The 23,827-nt window shown below is 48.5% G+C and overlaps 2 protein-coding genes across 2 annotated transcripts in view; both read left to right on the top strand.

The window, feature by feature from the left end:
* The first annotated feature begins 5,713 nt into the window (after positions 1-5,713).
* On the top strand, positions 5,714-6,649 carry Or2z1 (olfactory receptor family 2 subfamily Z member 1). Its single transcript, XM_076858936.2, has one exon. It carries the CDS (start codon positions 5,714-5,716, stop codon positions 6,647-6,649), a length of 936 nt encoding a protein of 311 aa, XP_076715051.2.
* A 3,767-nt stretch (positions 6,650-10,416) lies between these two features.
* The window catches only part of LOC143401444 (vomeronasal type-2 receptor 116-like), a 14,280-nt gene continuing 869 nt past the window's right edge, over positions 10,417-23,827 (top strand). Inside the window, exons 1-6 of the mRNA XM_077110360.1 lie at positions 10,417-10,567; positions 10,662-10,812; positions 14,916-15,272; positions 19,404-19,695; positions 20,818-21,624; positions 23,148-23,397. Coding sequence (XP_076966475.1) covers positions 10,417-10,567; positions 10,662-10,812; positions 14,916-15,272; positions 19,404-19,695; positions 20,818-21,624; positions 23,148-23,397 — 2,008 coding nt within the window. The remainder of the gene's footprint in view (positions 10,568-10,661; positions 10,813-14,915; positions 15,273-19,403; positions 19,696-20,817; positions 21,625-23,147; positions 23,398-23,827) is intronic.

The following is a 23,827-nucleotide window of genomic DNA, read 5'->3' as shown; positions in this document are numbered from 1 at the left end:
TGCTGGAACAGAGGGACCCAGTGCAGTTGACATGCTCATGGGAAACTCCCTTATTCCGTCTGCACACAGATCCTGGTGGGTGAAGGTGAGAGCTTGGAACCCAGGCTTGTTGGGACCTGGAGTACAGGCACAAACAGAGACTAGATGCCAGCAGCAGACAGGACCTATTGGAAGTGATGATGTTGTTTTCCTCGAGCACGCTGGGTATTGGAGTGGAATGATGGATTCTTGTCTGTTTTTGAGATCTGTCCACCACAGGCAGATGTTTGGTTGTTGGAGTGATTCCCTGTTCGTCACCTCCGCTGTGAACACACGCAGGCCAGATCCACGCACATCAGGAGGCCACCTGTGTTGATGTCCAGCACTAAGAGGTATTATAGACAGTAAGGGATGGGCATCCGATGGGGTTATTTACTCCCTCATTTCATAATGGGCAATGGACTTAGGTCTGGAGAAATGTGTCTGGTTTTGGTTGGGGGCACCGACAGCCTCCCTTCTGGGGACCCAGACATCCACAGCAGCAATGGTCCGGAGGAGTTCTAGCTCAGAATTCCAGGGCACACGAGTCACATGTAACTCCCAGAAAGAGGCAGCATCCCGAGCGGAGGGACACTGGGTTTCAGACAGATAGTGGCTCAAATCTTAGCCCACCTTCTCAGTAGCTGTGTGGCTCCGGTAAGTCACTTACCCTCTCTTAGCCCATTTGTCTGTAACATTAATTCCAACAGAAATATCATTTCCCTTGCAGAATAGATTCATTCAACTTCTGCTTATTGAGTAAGCTCCCCTATGGATCCTTAAGTAGTGGTAACTGAATGTGAGAATTACATAAATAATATAAGTGACAGTGCCCTGAAAACTGTCATGACATCATTTGTTTAGGCAGGTGACCAAGAGTCTAGATCATGGTTGGTCACAGGAGAGTGATGTGAGTTCTATGGACAAGAAAATAAATCATGTGGCTCCTTTCCCTCAATCCTGCAGGCGACCAGAAACAGGATCCTGCCATCCCTGGGGAAAACGGGAGAGGGGAGGTCAAACCACGACCCGAAACCTTGCCAAAGGGTCTTCTCTACCCGAGTGAGGGTGGACTTAGGATTTGCTGTGAGCTGTGCCAGTTCAGATGAAAGTGACAGGCCAACTTTTCTCCAGCTCTCCTGTTTAGGGGCGGGTGTTGGTGAGGTAGGAGAGGTACTAACATTTTTTTCCCCAAAGAGATATTTTTTTGGGGGGTGCATAGAGTATGTCAAAAGCTCAGGACACAAAGGGATCTAACTGGATTAGAGAGACTGACTGGATCCTCCTGAGATCCAGGGCTTTTCATTTTATCAGGTGCATCCGTGGGAAGGTGTCGCAGTGTTGTGCTGGTGTGTGAAGCAAATCCCAGACATCTAGCAGCATTTGGGGGTGTGCATAGGATGCTAATGGAAAAATAGACTTTGGAGTTAGATCCAGAATCAAGACTCTGTCCCATGACTTCCTTGCTGGGGTGACACTGGACAAATCTCTACATTTCTGGGATGTCCGTCTTCTCATCCAGAAAAAAACAGGTGAATAGTGATACTGACAGGCAGTGTTTTTATTGTGATACATTGTACATAGCACATTTTTTTAAACCATCGTAGCTATTATAAACTACAGTGAGTGGCATTAAGTGCATTCCTTAGGTGCCTGGGGATGTGCATCCACGACCACCATCATCTCCAGAATCCAATGAGGCTTCAAACTTGAGCAGGTAATACCTTCCAATGCCACTGCCAAGCCCACACTCGACTGGTGTCGACCCTTTCAGAATGGAGAGACGTGAGGGCACCCAGGAGAGCAGAATCACCTGGGCACGTAGCAGCCCTTGACAGGGATCGGCTGTGAATGCTCTTTACCAGTTGGGCTATTTAGATACTGGAGGAAACCACTGCACTCTAAGTTGGCAGCCAATTGGAAGGATAGTTATTTTTTTTTCTGTGTAACGACATGGAGATACCCAGTGTTCCCTGTAGGAAAGACAGCGGCTTCTGTCTTACCATCAGGTGTGCTAACATTCATCCACTCTTGGTTCTCTGCTCCCTCATTTCACACAAAAAAGGAAAATTGGATTATAACGAATTTCCCATAGGAAAAGAATCTGGCCAGGACTAGTCTTTATTAGGGACAAAGAATCTTACCTATTCTAATTTAGTCCCCAAACGATCTCAGAGATAACACACTTGCTAGTGAGGCAGAAGCTGCCCTCTTTCTTATGGGGAACACTATGCATCTCTGCCCTTATCATTGCCAGCCGGGTCAGTACGATAGCACATAAACTTGGATTCAAATTGAATGAATACCAGCTACAGGGATGTCAGGAGCAGTAGGCTACATTTTGGGTTGCAAGAGCAACACTAATGTAACATTGTTTCTCAGCGTGGGCTATATTCAGGTGGCTATGAATCCCAAGGACTCACTGATAAGGGTGAATATTTGAAATATATGGCAGAGTAATCATCTTTTCTTCCTGTGCACATTTTGTACCAAACTTGATCTTCATGAATTTCTTGCCATAAAAGGACATCTACAGAAAGGTATTTTAATTTCTCAGATTATAAAATTGGCCCTCTGTATCCAGGTTCTACACCCACAGATTCAAACAACTTCAAACTAACAACAACAACAACAACAACAACAACAACAACAACAATAATTGCATTTCTACTGAGCATGCACAGCTTTTCTTTCCCTTGTTGTTATATTGTAATACAATATAACATTTAAAAAAGGCATGGAGAATAGTGAGGTGTTCCCAGGAATTATTCTCAGTTAGAACTTACTGTAATCAAAAAGTAAACTTCTAGAAGGGGAACTGGATGAGTGACGTCAATCTCTGCAAATGGATCACAGCAAACCCACCTCTGCTGAAGCTCAGAGATTCTCAGTGTTGCACAGGGGAACATTTGGCAACATCTGGAATCATTGTAGTGGTCGTGACTTGGGAGGGAGAGTGCCTCTGGCATGTAGTGCATGAAGGCGGTCAGGGGTGCTGTTCAGACTCTGCAGTACACAGGACAGGTCCTCACAGAAAGAATCACCCATTGCCAATAGAGCCAAGGTAGAAAAATCCTGCTGTCAGTCAGAGGAGCTTGGGACTTTCAAGCCTCTGCCGACAGGCTGCAGAAGGGCAGGGAGGTGCTACTCAGTAAGGACAAGGACACCACAGAATGGCACTGAAGAGAAGACTGGACCAGGGTCAGGCTTGACCACGGAGGCGGACACCATGTTGAACCACAGCAACAAAAGCCAACAGGGGCTGAGAATGTCCTGTGTCCCCAGCACTGTGCTAAGCATGGCATGTCCAGCTCACAATCCATTCTTAAAATGTTTTAAACTGACATGGAGTAATCCTACATTTTTATGGGGTGTAGTGTGATATTTCAACATATATATAATAGGTAATAATCAGGTCAGGATAACTGGATTATCCATCACCTCAGACATATGTAATTTCTTTGTGTTGGGAACATTCAACATTCTTCTGCTGGTTATTTTGAAATATTTAATTGTTGCCAACCATAGTTATCTCACCCTGCTACCGAGCATTACAAGTTCTTTCTCCTACCCATCGGCATTTATGGGAAGCCATCTGTGAATTACATGGGGACTTTCTCTCATGGAAAGTCTCATGGAAGCCAGGGAGATTTAGGTTTGGCTTCGGGTACCATCCGTGGCTCTCCCACAGCAATAGGTTTCCCAGTGCACATGACTTTTGTCTCCGCTCTGCCAGGAAGATCCCTCATAAAAGCTCTGGAGATGGGCGTAACCCATTGGGAACTGGACAGCCCACCTTTAACCTTTTTTTTTTTTTTGTGAAGAACATTCTATGGAACGCCTCTGACGTTTCCCAATATAAATAAAGCAAGTGGGGGCTCCATTTTGGCCAGAATCTAGAAGCTAGATCCTTCCGATCAGCTTGCCTGTTCTGCCCCCGTTTTTTGAAATTACTTTCTGTTTTTTTTTTTTTTTTTTTTGCCATTTTATTTCTCTTAGCTTTTATTTTTCCGCCAGCCCATTCCACAGGGACATGGGTGGGAGGCATTCCTCTACCCGTTAACCAAACTCTTTTTATTCCCGCTCCCTGATCCCTTCCCAGGCTCTGGAAACCACGATTCCATTCTCTACCTCTCTGGGAACAATGTTGTAACTCCCACAACAGGAGTCAGAGTATACAGTACTTGTCTTTCTGTGTCTGATTTATTCACTTAACACAGTGACCTCCAGTTGCATCCATGTTGCTGCAAATGTCAGAATCTCACTCTTTTTAAACAGTAGAATAATATTCCATTACATATATACAGACATTTTCTTCCTCCATCTGCTGAAGGATCCCTCGGCTGTTTCTGTTTCTTGGATAATGACAGTGCTGCAGTAATGCCTGAGGGTGCAGATGTCTCCCCGACAAGCGCCTTTCACTTCCCTTGGCTGCATCCAGTGGTGGGATTGCTCAGCCAGTCATCTTTAATGTCTTTCTCCTCCAGAGAATTAGTGATGTTTTCGATGTATCGGGCACTTGCCATGTGACAGGCACTGAACTCTTAGCACGATCCTTTGACTTAACCTTTACAGACTGTGACCCTCATTATTTCCACCCACTTTCTGGGTGAAGAGATGGATATGGAGCGAGACCTTGAGGTTGTGTGCTAATCTAGGGTGTCTAGCTTTCCTGCCGGGGGCTCTTCCTTAATCATCAGCCCATGTGCTTTATTCCTTTTTCTTGGAACAAACTTCCCTCCTCCAACTTCCTGGGAAACTGCTTGACCTTCCAGACTCAGCTCCCATGCCTCCTGTGCTGTGCGTCCGTCATTGGAGCTGTGGGAGGCACGTGGGATTCCAGGACAACGTGAGCGTGTCTGGGAGCTTGGAGTTTGCTGAGGAAATGGTGTGTTTCTGGTTTAGGTGTGCAGTTCTTGCTGGTCCTTGGTGAATTCTCTTGTCCACTTCATTCCCCCATGTGATACTTATTAGAGACATAAAATCTTCAAAGGGCTGGTGTCTCACAGTGTCCTTGAAGTTGATTCAGACCCACTGTGAGCCACTACTCTACCATCCGAAGCAATGAAGCCATTAAAAATAGCCAAGGTCATTGGCCACTGTCCTTCCTGCCACCCATGAGCTACTGTCACAGTGCCTCTCTGGTTTGCACTTCGTAGAGTCACAGGGGCAGGTTGACTACGGGATGGGTCTTGATAGAGTTTTCCTCGCTCCATAGTCTCACCAGGCATTTGAACCCTTCTCTTGTTTTCTTGCTACTTGTTGCTTCCGCTTTTCTTTTTCTCCCAACTCTTTTGGAATCTCCCGTTTACTCTGGCTCCAGGACTCCTGGAATGAAGGGCATTGAACATTCCACCAAGGTTTTGTTTCCAACTTTAATGTGGACCTCAGAACTTCAATGACAAGGATCCTGGGGAGCTCTCAGTTGGAGTGTGGCCAGCTGTTTCATTCAGAGACACAGTTGCCCCTCTCCCAGCCTGTGCCTGGAAAGACACCACTCACTGACCAAAGCTCTCCCCTATGGGCTGATTCTCTTTGTGGCCTCTCGGCTCTTGGGACAGTATCCTGGGCAGTCCTGTCATCCAATGGCAGTGACCATGTGGGTTGAAGTCATTTGCCACCCTCTCTGAGGCTTCTTGCCATAGGTCTCTCGTTCTTCTTGCAGCTAAAGTATGCTGGGAAGAGCAGGAGGGATATGAATCAGTCGGTGGCCTCCGGCTTCTTTCTGGTGAACCTCTTCAGTGGCTCAGGACCACACAATGTCCTCTTCTCCCTGGTGGCCGCCATGTTTACCGTGGGTCTTCTGGGAAACACCATTCTGCTGTTCTTGATTCGCCTGGATGCCCGACTCCACACACCCATGTACTTCCTGCTCAGCCAGCTCTCCCTCTTTGACGTGGGTTTCCCCCTGGTCACCGTCCCCAAGATGGCCTCAGACTTCCTGCGGGGGGAAGGTTCCATCTCCTTTGGAGGTTGTGCAGCTCAAATATTCTTCCTGACACTGATGGGTGTGGCCGAGGGTGTCCTGCTGGCCCTCATGTCATACGACAGGTACGTCGCTGTGTGCCACCCGCTGCAGTACCCTGTGCTCATGAGACGCCGGGTGTGCCTGCTCATGGTGGGCTCCTCCTGGCTGGCAGGGGTGCTCAACGCGTGCACCCAGACCTCCATCACCCTGCACTTCCCCTACTGTGGCTCCCGCACCGTGGACCACTTCTTCTGCGAGGTGCCAGCCCTGCTGAAGCTCTCCTGTGCGGACACCTCGGCCTATGAGCGGGCGCTGTCCACCTCGGGAGTGCTGATCCTGGTGCTGCCGCTTGCCCTCATTGCCGCCTCCTATGGCCACGTGTTGCGGGCTGTTCTGCTCATGCGCTCGGAGGAGGCCCGAGGCAAGGCCTTGGCCACCTGCTCCTCGCACCTCACGGTCGTGGGCCTCTTCTATGGAGCTGCGGTGTTCATGTACATGGTGCCTGGTGCCTACCACAGCCCCCTGCAGGACAACGTGGTCTCCCTCTTCTACAGTCTGGTCACCCCGACTCTCAACCCCCTTATCTACAGTCTGAGGAACCGGGAGGTGCAGAGGGCCTTGGTCAAAGTGCTCAGCAGAGCTGGCCTCAGGGCAAAGTGGTGACCACACCCGGAACTGCTGGCATGACCCCAGTGTCCCTTGACCCCACCTGTCTTTCCAGAGCACCCTCTGTGGACCAGCGGCTGGGGCTTCATGTCCACGGCAAAGCATTTGTTCTCTTCCTCCAGCCTCCACAACCGGCCGTGCTCCTTTCCCGCCATGGACTTGTAGAAAGCAATGCTCACGGTCCCAACCATCTTTAGTACATCCATTCTGCAAAGGGGAGGCCTACCTCGTCAAGCTGAGGTCTCTCTGTTGTTGTTGATTATACCCACAACGATGAACTTGTTGGCAACTTGGTCTACCATGCATATGGCGTTTCATGCTCAAGATGGCATGAAGATATTTAAGAGAAAGAGATCTGAAAAACGACTCACCAATGGTCATGCTGAAAGAAAGCGGCCAAGCTGGGACTTGAACCCTTATCTTCCTGTGCCAAAGGCAGCCCTCCCACTGCTGTGATGTTTGCCTGCAAAGTGGAGACCCCGACTGCAATGTGGTGTGTGTGTGTGTGTGTTGGTGGGCTGTCTAGGCAACATCTGGAAGACCACCAGATTCTTGAAGATGTGAATCACTGCTCCAGGTGGATGGGGTCCACTTAATGGTATTTACAAAATATCTGTTAAACTTTGGGATTTATTGAGGTGTGCACTGTGGATTAGGGTCAATAGCCAGTTAGTATTTTGGGGGATGGGGGCAGTGCTGAATTCAGCTTCTCGTCAATAAATAATCCAGCTATTGGGACCGGTTCCAACTGTGAAAAATAGCCTCACAGCCTTATCAAGGTAAGGTGGATGGATGATAAATTGTGTACCTTTCGAGTGTGAAATGTGGTGAGTGTGGCCTGTCTCATTCACGACTGTGAATGAGTCACCCTTCAAGACAGGGATACGGACGTCACCCACCAGCTTCCTCGTGCTCCTTTGTCACTTCTTCCATGATCTCCAAGCAGCCATTGATATCTCCAGGAACCACTGATATCTCTACAGATTAGCTTCCATTTTTTTTGAGTTTTATTTAGCATATGTATGGTTTTTGTGTGGTTTCTTTCACTCTGCAGAGTGTTTTGAGTGTCATTCGTTCTTGAACCCACAGCGCGTTCCCTTTAATTGTTGAGAGACGTCCCACTGCACCCAGCGCCCTGGGAGCTCCCCGCCACGTCCTCTGTTGTGAGCGGGCGACTAGAGCTTTCTTGGAGCTGCTGTTAGCAGGGCGCGTCTCCTTCCCCCATTCTACCCATTTATGTCTTCTTGTCTAAAGGGCCTTTGCTGTAGGCAGTGTATAGTTGGGTCTTGCTATCTTACACAATTTCATCATCTCTGCCCTTTTCATTGAGGTAAAAATACACATAACAGGGGCTGGGGCTGGGGCTCAGGGGTAGAGCGCTGGCCTAGCATGTGCAAGGCCCTGGGTTCGATCCTCAGCACTTTATTAAAATAAAATAAAGGTATTGTGTCCAACTACAACTAAAACAAAATATTGAAAAAATACACATAACAGAGTGAATTCCTCTGTACAGCTGAGAAGTGTCACAACCTTGTGCAACCGTCATCTCTGTCTAGTTTCAAAATGCTTCTATTATTCCAAAATGATGCCCCTAGAAACTCATTCCTGTTTGCCACACCCTGTCGACCCTGGAAACCAAGAATCTGCTTTCTGTCTCCATGCATTCCATATGGTGAACGTTTTGTATACATGGAATTACATGTGACTTTTTGCATCTGACTTTTTTCATTTAGTATAATTTTTTTTTTGTATGTGGGGTGGGTACTGGGGATTGAACTGATGGGCACTTGACCACTGAACCACATCCCCAGCCCCCCCTTTTTTTTAAAGAGAGAGAGAGAGAGAGAGAGAGAGAGAGAGAGAGAGAGAGAGAGAGGGAGAATTTTTTTTTTAATATTTATTTTTTAGTTATCGGCGGACACAACATCTTTGTTTGTACGTGGTGCTGAGAATCGAACCCGGGCCGCACGCATGCCAGGCGAGCGCGCTACCACTTGAGCCACATCCCCAGCCCCCCAGCCCTTTTTTTAATATTTTATTTAGACACAGGGTTTCACTGAGTTGCTTAGTACGTCGCCATTGCTGAGGCTGGCTTTGAACTCACGATCCTCCTGCCTCAGCCTCCTGAGCCACTGGGATTGCAGGCGTGGGCCACGGTGTCCAGCTAGTGTAATGTTTTTGACATTCATCTGAACTGTAGCATGTATCAGTGCTTCATCTCTTTTTTATTCGAGCATTATAGTTTTGTGTAGTATTCAGGTACATTTTTGACAAGATCATACACACAAGGAATTGATTTCAACCCCCATTCCCTGTACCCCTACCACCCCCTCCTCCTCACCTCTGTTCTCCTCTACTGTACTGATTTTCTTTTCGCTCAGTTATTGATTTCTGATTGGTAATTCCTACATATTCATAAAGAAGATGTTCCTTTGGTACATTTGTATGTATGAAACACGATTCACTCCACATTTCCCCCTTCCCTCTTGTTCTCCTACTCCACGGATGATCTCTGAATCTTTATGATATTTGATCCAGCCTTGCCCCTGCTCCATCTTCTTTCCCTTGTTTTGCTCTGGCATCCACATATGAGAGAAACTATTCAACCCTTGACTTTCTGAGGTCTGGCTAATTTTACTTAACATAATATTCTCCATTTCCATCCATTTATTGGAAAATACCATTATTTCATTCTTCTTTATGGCTAAGTAAAACTACATTGTGTGTGTGTGTGTGTGTGTGTGTGTGTGTGTATCTCACATTTTCTTGATCCATTCATCTATTAACAAGCATCTGGGTTGATTCAATAATTTGGCTACAAGTACTTCATTCCTTTTTATAGTTGCATAGTATTCTATTGCATGGATATATCACATTTTGCTTATCCATTTGTCTGTTGATGGACACTTGGGTTGGTACCATGTTTTGGCTAGTGTGAATAGTGCTGCTATGACCATTCATGCACATGCTTTTGTTTAAATACTTGTATTCAGTTCTTTTTCATAAATACCTGGGAATGAAATTGCTGGGTCATATGGTAATTTTAAGTTTAATTCTTTTGTGAACTATTAAATTTTTTTTTCCACAGTGGCTGCACCATTTAAAATTCCCAAATGTATGTAGTTTTTAATATACCATACCCTTTCCTAAACAAAATTCCTATCTTTTAAATTATGGCCATCCTCCTGGGATTGAAGTTGTATCTCACTGTGGTTTTGGTTTGCAAATGACTCATTGTTTAATGACTGATGATGTTGACCATATTTTAATATACTTATTGAACATCTGTACATCTTCTTTGGTGAAGTGTGTACTCAAGTCTTTTTGCCTTTAAAAAAAAAATTTTTTTTTTTTGTATTGTTCAATTGCGAGTGTTCTCTATGGGCTCAAGATGCCAATTCCTGACCAATATACTGTAAAGAAAAACAAAGAGGAGACAGGAAAGCAAGCAAGGTGCAGGGGCAAAGTATGGCGGCTGCTCATCTGAGCTGCCAGCTTTATTTATATCCATAGGTTATATCCATTAGGTCATTGACATCATTAGAACCTATTGCTCATTGTATAAAGTTACTGTTACTAACAAACCAATCCAAACCCAAACCATCACCGCCACCACCCAAAAATATCACACGTGTAAAAAGCAATCACTTCAGGGTTTGGCTGAACTGACTGGGCGTCGGGAGTGAGTGTGGCTATTAGGCAGCCCTGAAGGAGGCAGGGCGCCAGGAACAGGTTCCCTTGGATGGATTTTGATGGGGTTAGTGATGGAGTTGGTCTGGGACCTCCGTCCTAGCGGGACCCGCCTGTTTAAATACCGGGACAGCCAATCCCAGCAAAACCCGCCTCTTGGGGAGGATTTTCGGAGGCGCTCCCGGGGTCTCTCCAGCGGCCCCCCACCACCCCGCCCCTTGCATGGTCAGTTTCGGGGACCACAGCGTCTCTCTCTGGGAAAGCGAATGATCGCAGCTGTTTCCCGCGTAGGGACACCGCCTGGGGCTTGCTGACCCAGATAGCCCCCAGGATCCCTACCACGTGCGGCTCTGCGGGCCGAGAAGCCCCGGCGCATCCCGCAAAGAAGCCAAGGACGATCGCAGGGCGCACGGGCGCGGGGGGCTGCCGGGTTGGAGTGCGGGGGGCATGCCTGGCTCTGCGGAGTCGGGGTGAGCGATGATGCGAGGTTGGTGGCTGGGGGACAGGAGGCAGGCTGCCCTGAGGATGGGAGGCGAGGAGGAAGGTGCCGGGTCCAGTGGCCGCGCCGTGTTGGAAGTTTTGTGTGCCCCGCGACGCGGTCCCACGTTGGACCCATTTGTCACACTCTCGTGGAGGGGCTCTCTGCAGGACCTAGGACTGTGGGATATGATCGGAGACGTCGTCACCTGTTGTCTAAGGAAGAGGAAAGTCCCCGTCCCCCCTCCTCCTCACCCTGCCGTCTTACACGCGCACGAACCCGGGCTGCATTGCTGGCACCACAGTCTTTTCCAAAGCCCTTGACCCAAGGCAAAGTCCCTCCAGGCCAGTGGAGGAGCCCAGGGAAGAGACACCTGCTTCCTGTGGCGACATCTCTTACAGCCGTGCTGTTCTAACGCCACAAAACTTCCTGTGGATGGGATAAGGACAGGGACAGGGACCGTGGGTTGTAGGTGGGAGGGGCGCAGCTCTCCTGTGAAGCTGGTTACAAGGTGACCTTGGGCCCCAGGGCAGGGTGTGGGCAGGATGAGAACAGCTTGGATGTCTGGATACTGGGTTCCTGCGGGTGAGATCTGAGTGGGTGACTGGCCTATCCCACCGCTGGCCCTGAACCCAATCAAATGTGCCAAAAGGTGGAAAGTGACCAGGGTCCAGGAGAGGTAAAGTGCTTCCTCCTGAGAATCTCCTGCTAGTGTCCATCCCATCATGAAGCAGCAGGTGTTTTCTTTGGGATGACTGGAGCTGCATTCTCCATACCTGTGGGCAGGTGTCCTGCAGCTGGCTTGTGCTGGTCATTTCTTGCCACCCAAGGAAAACCTGCATGCCGGGGGCTCTCCTCTCCTCACTCAGCTTCCTTCAGGGGAGGAGCCGCGGCTGTGGTGACTCCAGCATGTGATGTGCAGCTGTCTCTTGAACCAGGTCCTCTGGTCTTGCAGGCTGATGGGTGGACATGGATCCCCCTTTTCCAGGCACCAAGGAAAATCCGGGACATGAGCCTGCCAGTGGGTTGCAGCATCAGTGAGGTTTCTTGTTGGCTCTGTAGAGCTCCACGGGGCTCCTGGGAAGTTCTTGGAGGCGTCCTCCCCCACCTTGCCCCCTTTGTGAACCTCCCTGGTGAGACGATGACCCCTGGCTTTTCTCCCTGAGGACCAGGAGATCTCTAGCACCTGGATGATCATTGTGGCCCTTGAACCAGAAATAGAACTCCAGCTGCGCCTGGAGCTGAGGTCTCCCCTCTGCCCCCTCAAGAGCCCTACCACTCACACTCAGCGATGTGGTCCTTGTGGTCACTCCTGAGCATGCCTTGGGGTCATCAGAGGATCTCTGGATCCCTGCTCAGGCCTGATGGCTCTGACTCACAGGCATGAATACCACCTGGGAGATGGATGTTGGAGATGAATATGTTAGTGCCCTGAGAGCTGGGAATATGTGGGCACGACACAGAAGAGGAGGCTGAGGGTCTTCAAGGCCCCCAGCTTCCAATGAGACTTCCAGGAAACCATGTGTCTGGGATCTGCCCTTCCTCTCTGAACATTGTCTTCCTCAAACATGTTATAGAATCATAGCCCCCCTTGGCTCCTCTTAGCTGCCCAAGCCTGGTTCTTTGAGATACCCTCTGCAGCTGAATTCTAGTTGGACCTCCAAGCCTGAGGTCTTTTCCCAGCTCTGTCCTCAGAACTCTGCCTCCCTCCCTGAGCCAGGGGCCCAGCATGTGAGGTAAGACACATGGCAGGCCAGCCAGCAATGCCCAAAGACATCTCTTCCAATGGTGGTGAACTCTGAGCCCCCAAGTCCTAGCCAAGAATCATAGTCACTGAGATGTGTGCAGACTTTCATTGACCTAAAGATCATCACTGGTATATGGCTGTGTTTATTGATTTGTGAAGGCATAAATAAAATGTGGAATGCTGTTTATCCCTGCATGGGGAATTATTCAGCCATAATAAAGAACAATTCAGCCAAGTTGTTGGAGACAAAATCAATACTCAAAAACCAGTAGTGGGGCTGGGGATATAGCCCAGTGGGTAGAGTGCTTGCCTCACATGCACAAGGCCCTGGGTTCAATCCCCAGCACCACAAAAAACAAAAACAAAAACACTTGTATGGGGCTGGAGTTGTGGTTCAGTGGTGAAGTGCTTGTCTAGCATGTGTGAGGCACTGGGTTTGATCCTCAGCAGCACATAAAAAAATAAGCAAATCAAATAAAGACCGCCCCCCCCAGTTGTGTATATATGAAAGAACAAGGAGCAATCCAAGAAGAAAATTAAGAAAACAACTTAGAATAGCACCAAAAAGAACAAAACACACTTCATGATCATCAAAATTGTAGAGATAGAAACACTAAAAACGACAAAACTTATAGCAACAAATTATAGATGACACATATAAATGGAAATGTTCATAGATTTCATGCCCCCAAATGCTTCTAATGATGTTCATAGATGAGAAGACTAACATCACTAATATGTCACATGACTTAAAGCAACCTACAGACAGCAAATCTCTATCAAAATCCCATAGCATATTTTGCAGAAATAGAAAAAAATTATTGTAAAATAATGTGAAATGCAAGGAAACCTAAATCAACAAATAAATTTACTACTCTACTGGTCTGCCTCCTATTTATTTGCAGTTTTTAAAAATTAGTGCTTTATAGATATACATAAGGGTGCAGTTCACCATGGTGTGTTGATTCAGACTCAGGAAGTCAAGGATGGAGTGTTTTCTGGCATATTTGGAAGCTAGATCAAAGTAAGGGAAAGGGCATGTGTGTGGGGACCCATGGACATGGGAGGGAGATCAGTGAAGCAGAGGAAGGGGATTGAGGGGGAGCAGGAGGGGCTGGAGAGGGGAGGGACGGAGGAAGGAATCTGGCCAAACCTTCCTGTGTACTTATGTGAATGTACTAGAGTGACTCTCAGCTAGGTGTGTCCATATGCACTAAATAAAGAATCTAGAAGTAAATAAAAGAAAGATCAGTCCAGCAGAGGGAAGGGAAGAGGGAGGGGGAGGGAGGGAAAGGGACCGAACTGGGGACTGAATTAGAGAAAATGGCATCCCACGCTGGTGTAGTTATGCAAAATGAATCCTAATATTACCTATGTCTAAAATGAACTAATGAAAATAAAAACCTGTGATTTTGTCCTTCCGCCACATTTACACATCCTGAAACATCTCCCTGTAGACCATAAACGTTATGTTTCATAGCTATTCAAAGTGAACAGGTCATTATGATCCCATGTGTATATATGAGTACATGACGGGTGTGATTCTACATCATGCACAACCACAAGAATGAGAAGTTATACTCCATTTATGTAGGATGTGTCAAAATGCATTCTACTGTCGTGTACGACTAGGACAAATAAAAAATATTACTGAAGTTAAAAAAAATAAGAAAACTCTGTAGGGAATGTTTCAACAGGGTCAACAGTAGATACGCGTTGGGTAAATCACGAGATGACAAGACCTGGGGCCAGGTTCTCTGTGGGCAGAGCCCAGCACCCCAGCCGCCTGGCCGAGAGGTTTGATCCTGCAGTGGCGGGTGGGGGGGACCCACGGAGCTTCCCTGGGACGGCCAGCTCCTTTGCAAACCACGAAGCCCATTTCTTCCTGGAGCACACCGTGGACCTGGGAGCCGTGTTGAGCACAGGTGGCCTCCGCGGGTTGCACGGGTCCTGGATGTCAGCCCTTCCCTTCTTGCTAAGGCGTCTTCTTGGCTCCAGCCAGCGCTTCCTCACTCTGCCGAATCCCCCCGGCTGCGTTCACCTGAGGACACAGAAGGCTGTCTCAGGATGCTCTGAGGTCCCCGAAGCCTCGCTGGGCCAGGATGAGACCAGAGGGGCCGGAGGAGAAGGAGAGGCCAAAACATGTTTTTCCAAAGTGTTTTTCAGCGGGATGGAGGGGGACAGGTGCAGAGCCCCGGGGCTGTGGGTCCCCAGAGCCACTGTCGGGGGAGCAGCGAGGACTGGGAGTCAGGACTGCAGATCACAGAGACGCAAAGGCTGCAGCCTCAGGCCTGTGACACCCCACAGATGCCTCCACCCCCAAGCCTGTCCACACACTCCTTTCACAGGCGGAGGACATCGGGCAGTCGTGGGACTCCAGGGGGCCCTGCTCAGGCACCCACCCTTCTTGCAAGGCCTGAGCCTGTGGACCCCACGCTGCCCGTGTGCCCCTCCGCCCGGCCTCTGTGTGAGGCAGACCCTGACATGCTGTTGTGCCTGCTGGTCCTCCTCCTCCTCCTGCCGCCTTCCCACGCTCCGGGGGCCCTGGATTTGTGGAGGTGTTTCCGACACCTGGAGCCCAGTGTCCACAGAGAGGGAGACCTGCTGCTGGGTGCCTTCTTCCCCCTTTACTACGTGAATCGGAAGGCGCCCCTGGCCCGGCTCTATTTTTTGCTCAGGCCACATGGTCATGAAGTGCCTCACAGGTCAGTTCCACGTTGTAGGCATGTGTTACGGGGTTGTGAGTGTGTGTGTTCGGGTGTGTTCAGATCCCCCTGGACAACTGTAAAAAGTGTGTGTGCAAATGAGAATAACGCAAGCTGGTGGATTCTGCGGTTCTCTCCCTTCTTTACGCGCCGACACCCTTCCATTTCCTTTCTCTTTTGCTCTCCATGCCCAGGGAGACAGAGGAGACAAGCCTGCACCTGTTGGGTGAATTCCACTGGCCCGATCCCCACGATGGGGTTCTTGGAATGAGAGATCCTGTTGGGACCTCAATTCCTCCTCATGCCAGGACCCTGGAGTGGGACCCCAGGTGTTCTAGACACCGAGCCCTGGCGTGAGGTCATTCTTACACTCGGGGGCTCACTCCCACTGCTGCAGAAGGCATTATTGAAATGTGCCTCTTAGACAGGCCATCCCCCTAAACACCTGAACATCCTACAAAAGATGCACAACTAACGGAATCCACTCAGAGGGGAGGCATTTAGTCCCCGAGGCCGAAGGCCAAGGGACGAAAGGAATTCATCTTCCCAAGGGGTTCATGCCCAGCCTTGGCATCTTGGTCATTTCTTCAGGAAAAATACAGAAGCCGCTTAACTTCTGGGCTTTTTGTGACAGTGTGGCCTGCGTCTCTAGCAACTGGGCTACTGCGCAGATGCTTAACGAGGCTCCCAGCAGACAGCCTGGGCTCTGGGCGGGGTGGAGTCTGCTTCTAAAACCTTCAACCTCTCAACCTGCCGCTTCCTCGCTTCCTTGGATGGTGGTTAGGCAAAATGCGATTTCTTTAGTTGGGGTGTCTCTGCCCTTAGCAGTTCCCCTGTCATCTCAGCAGGTGGCCTTGCACTGGAGGGAGGGGAGAGTGCAGCTGCTGATCTCTGGGGTGGGGTCCCAGCCTTGTGGTTCCTCATCCGGGTGAAGAAGACCTTTGTCCTTTCTAGCTGTTTTGAATTTCCTTCCTTCTTTGTTCTCCTTCTCTATTATTATTATTATTATTATTATTATTTTTTTTTTAAAGAGAGAGTGAGAGAGGAGAGTGAGAGAGGAGAGAGAGAGAATTTTTTAATATTTATTTTTTTTGTTTTAGTTATTGGCGGATACAATATCTTTGTTTGTATGTGGTGCTGAGGATCGAACCCGGGCCGCACGCATGCCAAGCAAGCGCGCTACGGCTTGAGCCACATCCCCAGCCCTCCTTCTCTATTATTAAACAAAATTTGAAATGGGGTATTTTCCGGCCTTTGCTTCATGCAGATGGACTCTGGTTAGGTGGCAGCTACTGGTGGCTTCCGTTCTGTCAGGTCGGAGAGGCAGGGAGTGAGGAAGAGGACGGGTCCTAATCTCAGGGGCTCCGAGAGAACCTACCTTGTCCTAAGGCCAGTGTGGGGAGAGGGTGGGCGTCCCCAGTCCGGTCACAGCGCTGGGGGCCTAACCTAGCCCCCTGCCTTCCATCTTCTGGCCAGAGAAGTTTCTGGTCCCCCTGTTCTGCCCACCAGAGGCCAGGCCTCATGCACATGTCGTCAAGCCTTGAAATCTCCTCTTCCTGGACTTGTGGATGTTCCCATGTGGGCACAGACTCTGGGCCCCACTCATACCTAACCACAGAGTGTGACCACGTTTCCCTGTGGCTAACTGACTTTCCCCTTATTATTTCCGTGCCTACCAAGTGTCCTTCCACATAGAGGTGCCTACGCTTGTTTATGTAAAAATACTGGGCATTTGGGATGAGGCTCAATTTGTATGACCTTGAGTAACACCTGGCTTATCCATCTTTTAAAACAAGCTCTTCTAAATCCTGGGAGAAGATAACTGGGGCACTTGGTGGTTGCACCAAGAGATGTGCTTCGTCATGGGTCTTGGCTGCTTGTCTCTTCACCCTCCCAGGTGGAAACTCTATGCTCATTTGCAGTTGCTTCCGTTTTCTCTCCTTCTCCTCAACGCTCGCCAGCATGAATCTAATTTGTGTCTTTATCGATTTGCTGATTCTGGACATTTTGTATAAATGGATTCATATAATTTGTGATATTTTGTGAGTGGCTTCATTCATATTGTGCCACATTTTTGTTGTTGTTGTTGTTTGTTTGGTACCAGGGACTGAAGCTGGGGCACCTAGACACTGAGCTACATCCCCAGCACCCTCCTCTCCCTTTTTTTTTTTTTTTTTTTTTAGGTACCAAGGATTGAATTCAGGGGCATTCAACCCCTGACCCACATCCCCAGCCCTATTTTGTATTTTATTTGGAGACAGGGTCTCACTGAGTTGCTTAGCACCTTGCTTTTGCTGAGGTTGGGTTTGAACTTGCGATCCTCCTGTCTCAGCTTCCTGAGCTGCTGGGATTTTAGGCATGTGCCACCGTGCCTCACTCCCCAGCTCTTTTCATGTTTTGTTTTTGAGACAGGGTTTCACTAGGTTCCTCACAGCCTTGCTCAGTTGCTGAGGCTGGCTTCAAACCGGTGATCCTCCTGTCTCAGCCTCCTGAGCTCCAGGGTTACAGGCATGTTCCACCACGCCTGGCCTTGTGCCAGGTGTTTAAGATTTATTCTCGGTGTAGCATGGATCAGTTTGTAATGTGCTTTCTTTTAATACCTTAATATTTTGGTCTCTTAGGGGTTCAAGGTGCTTCTGGTTGCAGAGAATTAGAAGAAGGGCCATATGTTCTCGAATTTGCTCAGCATCATCTGTAGGATTGTTGTTATCTCTAATTTATGTACCAGCATAGATTGTTGTGGAGACTTTGAATTCTGGAATAAGTCTTCCTTCATCCTAACATTTCCTCCTTTTTGATGCTGTATTGGGTTCCATTAGCTCCTCTCTCATGCAGAATGGTGGCAGCCAGATTTGTGCATAGAATTAGAAAAAAAAATCTTTTCTTTTTATTTTTTGTTGAGATTATTTGAGGCTCATTAAAACCTGCTAGAGAGTTCTCCATTGTGTTCTGTGCTTCAGATTTTATTACCAAAGAGTAGCAAAGGACGCTGATAAAGCAATCGATATTTAGGGCTTTGAGTGGCATGTGGACAGTGAGTGTACAAATCTTCTTGGACACTTATGATCCCTTCAGGCTTCTGTTGGTTGGTGCAGCATTGGGAACCCAGCCTCTCTCAGTGAAGTTGGGAAAAAGAGAATTTAAATAGCCAACTTTAAACCCATGTCCAGTGTTAATAGTACCAAACGTGACCGAAATATTCCCTTCACCAAGGAAGATCACAGGACATCAGACAAAGTATTTAAAAGTAAAGAAAATTTTTATTCACTGTTCTTAACTTATAATAACCCATACAATAAAATCAAGCCTCAGGCAGGTCTCAAATTGGACATGCAACCTCAGGGTTCTCTCCACGAGCCCTAAACTTCTTTCAAGGATTGATGGCAAAGAAACAAAATCAGACCAAACCTCCTCCTTGTTGACCGTGTGAAACTTGCTCTCGCAGGAACCTCCCACGTACAGGACTGCATTGGAAACGGAAAATGAAACACCCCAAGATGGCGTGGCCTGGGAGGGGGGGGTGAAAAGAAAGGCGTTCGCTGATGGCTTTCATCTCTTCCAAGATAGACCTTTTCAGATGCTGGCCACTGGGCGGGAGAAGGGGCTTCACCAAGCCTAGAGGGATGGTCTCTGGGAAGCACCAATGTCCTCCAAGACAAATCCTCTCCAGGTGCTGGCCACCGACCCCCGACCCCAAACCCAAGTTCCTGAGTCCCCAAACTGACGCACTCACGGAATCACCCATAACCTGTACAAGCCCAGTCCCCTCCTTTGTTCGGTGGCTCACTTTCCACCCGGAGAGTGGGTCCATCGGAACCATGACTCCATTCCTCGATAAAAGGCTTTTGGCTGATCTGTGAAGTGGGCTCTGGCCCGCAGTCTTTTGCTGACAGACTGTACAAAACCAAGTCTGTCCAGTTGACAGCAGGGTCATCGGCTGATGTCACCTCACCCTACTCAGTTCCCTGCAAATTTCCCGGAGTCCTGGGAATCTTGTTCACACTAGCTCCGTGTGCCAGGGCAGGACCTCTCATAGGAAGCCTGGGCGAGACTTCCCTCTGCTGGACCAGGCAGGGGAGTGGCCTGAATGTCACGCCTTGACCTTTCTCTCCAATGCCGCTCCCTCTTCAGGTGGCTCTGGAAGAACTACCAGTATGTGCTGGCTTTCTACTTTGCCATCGAGGAGATCAACAGGGACTTGCACCTGCTCCCCAACCTGACCTTGGGGTTCCACGTCTTCAGTGCCTTTCACAGTGACCACAGGACCCTGGAGACGGCTCTGCTCTGGCTCTCTGGAGGCACCGAGTTTCTCCCAAACTACAAATGCCAGACTCAGAGCAAGGCCATTGCCGTCATTGCAGGGACGGCAGCGGCGTTCTCAGCCCAGATCGGAACGCTCCTGGAGCTCTACAAGACGCCCCAGGTAAGCGCGCTGTAAATTCTGGAAAGAGATGTTCTGGTCTCCCGGGTGCCGCCCGCTCACCTCTGATCAGAGGAAAATGTGGAGGTCGAGCACGTATTATGCCCCGAGGGGGTTCAGGTGGGAAAGTCCCAGGGGAGTCCCCGTGTTCTGAGATTGTCATCAGTGGAAGGAGAAGGAGCCGGGGATACCTAGGTACCTGGGGATACCTTAGTCTCAACCAAGGTTACTTTCTAGGGCTACTGTTTCCATCTCCCAGCCACTGGGGACACTGGCTGCTGGCAGCTCACAGTCATGTGACTGCTAGGAAATATCCTCAGTCAGGAACCTGCCCATCCTGGGACACAGCCATCTCAGGCGCAGCCAGAGGCTAATGACTGTCCTGTGGGGATGGTGACATCTGGGCATCTGGGTTGTATTTGGAGCAGCACCGAGGGCCACCAGAGTTCCAGGGATTCCAAGAGCTGGCTGCGGCTGTTATACCCATGTGGTCACCCGCTCCCTCTGCCCAGCCTGCCTTGCTCACCTCCACCCATGCAGATCTCTTGTGAGCACTCCCAGGGAACCGTGCACTCACCAGTCTCCACACCTCAGGCCTGGCCTGGGGACCCATTCACCACAAGCAGCCATGAGGAGGCATTACTGCCAATCACGGGCACTAGCTTTGGAGAATCCTGTTCTGGAGGAATTAAATTTTGTAAAATCAAAGAGGAGCGGGAAGTCATTGTGTTCTTTAAGATGATCTAAGTTGTTGTGTTCATAAATTAAGTCCAAAGTAGCGGGAGATCCATGGAGTAAAGGTTTCTTTCTTTCCCTGAGTTTACATGCAGTATTGTCTGCTGGGGTCAAGGATGAGGCACACACGCCACCTGGGTCATGCTTCATCCAGAGTTCTTTATTTCCTGCTGCAGGAGATGAAAGCACAGGTGGATTTCACATGTCCTTCCCTAAAGGTAACAGCACGGGAAACATGGTGCTCTGTGCGCCCAGAATGAGAGAAGTGGGTAATCTCTACCGCAGTCTTTCCCTCTGCCTCTCGTATACAGACCTTTCTTGCCCCCTCCCCTGGACAGACACCCCCAAGTCCCCATAAACTCAGAATCATATCTTTCTTTGCTCATTCAGGTCACGTATGGACCTTTTGATCCCATGCTAAGTGATAAAGACCAGTTTCCATCGCTCTATCAGATGGCCCCCAAGGACAGCTCTCTGGCCCATGCGATGGTCTCCTTATTGCTGCACTTTGGCTGGACGTGGGTGGCGCTCTTCATATCTGATGATTTGAAGGGAGAGCAGTTCCTGAGGGATCTGAGAGCAGAGATGGTAAAGAATGGTATCTGTGTGGCCTTAACAGAAAAGCTCCCTGACACTAAGACAATGTATGGATCAGGTGACGTCACCTTCATGGGTAGGATCAGAGTCTCCTCTGCAAACGTGCACATACTCCACGGTGAGGCAGGGAGCCTCATCACCGTGGACATGGCAGCAGACTTCTTTTTAACCACAGGGAAGGTGTGGATCATGGCAGCGAAGCAGGAGACTGTCCTGCATGAGATGAACCACATGCTGCACTCTTTCCACGGGGGCTTCTCCTTCTCACCTCACAAGGGGGAAATCCCTGGCTTCAGACACTTCCTCCAGACAGTGACCCCTTCCCACTACCCGGAGGACTTTTACTTCAGCAAACTGTGGGCTTATTCTTTTGATTGCTCACCTGCGGGGTCAATCTGTGAAGTGTTTGGAGAGTGCAGACCAAACACTTCCTTAGAGTTCATGCCAGGAAATATGGACATCATGACCTTGTCTGACTCCAGCTACTTTGTTTATAATGCTGTGTATGCGCTGGCCCACGTCCTCCATAAAATTCTTTCGGAGAAAATTGAAATGGGATCTTCAGAAGATGCAGATCAGCCTCAGCTGCATCCTTGGCAGGTAAAACCCCCCTCAGAAGCAGGGCGAGCCCTGAGCCCTGGTGCCACCTGCAGATGCTTTACTAAGGTGTATCACAACCACGTTTTCATCTCAAGTTCAGCAGGATCAGGCCAAATGGAGTGTGGGCTCTTTCACACTGGTTGTAGGTACATCTGTGTTATCTATATGGGGAGAATTCTGCTACTAGGAGCTTCTATTTCAAGCTATTAGAAAATGGAATCAGAAAAACATTTTTCTATTTTAGGATGAAGTGCTGTCAAATATCCAAATGCAGCTAAAACGTAGATCAAATGTCAGAAAATATGGACCACATGACCATATCTGATTCTAGGTACCCCTTCCATCATCTTGTACATGTATTGCCCAAGTCCTCCATGAAATACTGTTTTTGAAAATAAAAAATAAGTTCTACCCATTTCAAATGTAATATCTAAGATGACTCTCGGAAATAAATTGTTTTTAGATGTCCTTCTAAAACCTGCAGTAATCATGGGAACTGGGACCCATGTTAAAATATGAGATCACTGATGATGGACATAAGCTCAGGCCTTCTCCCCAGGATTTGATGTGGATTTGTCTGGATTTTAGCTGGGGCTCATCTGAACCCATGACCCATGGATGGAATACATTTATAAACTTCTATTCTCATGAAAACTCATTAATCATATTTGTAGAAAATGTCAAATAAATTTAGTATGTAGGCAAAGGCAAATATGTGTATATAAAAATCAACATCAGAAAATTCAGTTTACCATCGAATTTCTATCTTTTTACTAACAGTGATAATATTTGATATGCCATTTTGGGCTTATTTTGAGTTGACGTTTAGAAGAGTAGGTGGCTTTGTCAAGATGGGCTCCAAAGATGTGATTATGAATTCTTTACAACACTTCAACTTTAAGTAACCGGAGAATTCAACAGTAGTTTTTTAAGCAATGAGAGATTAATAATTTCCCGCAGCACAGCGTCATGGGGCTGAGAGATTTCAGGGTTAGCTGTCTATCAACAACCTCATTAGAATCCAGGGTTTTGATTTTTAAATTTTGGAGCATACGGGGCTTCCTGCAATGTCACAAGACAATTTCATTCTCATCTAAAAAAGTCAGAAAGCATGGACAGAAGTCTTTGCAATTTGATGAGTGGAGACACGTATATGCCCCGGGGCCATAAGTACAGCCAGGGTGCTAAGTGATTTGGTCCCTGCTGTGCCCTTTTCGAAGTACAAGGATTGGCTTTGAAGAGGCCCCAGACAGACTCCCCTGGTCAGGGTTCTACAGAGCCCACCCAGGCCACTGAGGGCAGCATCCTGGAACAGTTCTGATGGGATTCCGTCACTCCCAACCCCTTTCCAGGGAGCAGAAGATTTTCCACTTCACCCTCAGGATGGTGGCCACCCAAGCAGCACTGAGCCTCCGGAGGAGGAAAACCCAAGAGCAGGGGGTGGAAAAGCAGGACGGTGTGGCCCATGGGCACCGTCCACCTCCAACCCGAACACTTCTCATGTCCACCTCTGCCTCCTGCAGCTGCATCCGTTCCTGAAGAACATTCGGTTTACCAACAGCGCTGGGGCCCACATCTCCCTGGATGAGAAGAGCAGCCAGATGGCCCAGTATGACATCCACAACGCTGTGAATTTCCCTGCTGGTCTTGGGCTGCTGGTTAAAGTAGGAGAGTTTGTCCCCAGGAGTCCACTTGGTCAAGGCTTGGTCATCAGTGAGGAGATGATAGAATGGCCTATTGGATTCACAGAGGTACAATCCCAATTCAGTGTGGGTACATGGGAGGGATCTGGATGGGGCCCTGAGATGAGCCTGACCGTGACCTTTAACCTGGCACTAAACTCACCCTTCCCCACTCAACTTGTACTCCATGATCCCTGATCTTGCTTTTGCAGATTCTGAACTAGCACCTACGGGAAGAGAAGTTTGTAGAAGCAGTTAAAGTTTGGGTATATTTATTCATGCAGCGGTGATAAAATTGAACCAAGTTGATAAGCAGAGATAAAGATAAAAATACAGATACACAAATACCAAAAATATTCCTCCACCTATCCTGAAACTCCTAGTCATGGGTGGTCAGAAACCTTATTATGTTTTGATGCACTATAAACACGATTGTGGATTACTACACCATTCGCCTGTTAGGGGGGATCATTTCCATTTTCTTTAGAATTTTGGGTGCTATTCAGTCTTTATACTCAGCA

This window comes from Callospermophilus lateralis, chromosome 1 (assembly GCF_048772815.1).
Source record: "Callospermophilus lateralis isolate mCalLat2 chromosome 1, mCalLat2.hap1, whole genome shotgun sequence".
Lineage (NCBI taxonomy): Eukaryota > Metazoa > Chordata > Mammalia > Rodentia > Sciuridae > Callospermophilus > Callospermophilus lateralis.
The sequence above is the reverse complement of the archived record's forward strand: the minus strand, read 5'-3'. Positions and strand labels throughout refer to the sequence as shown.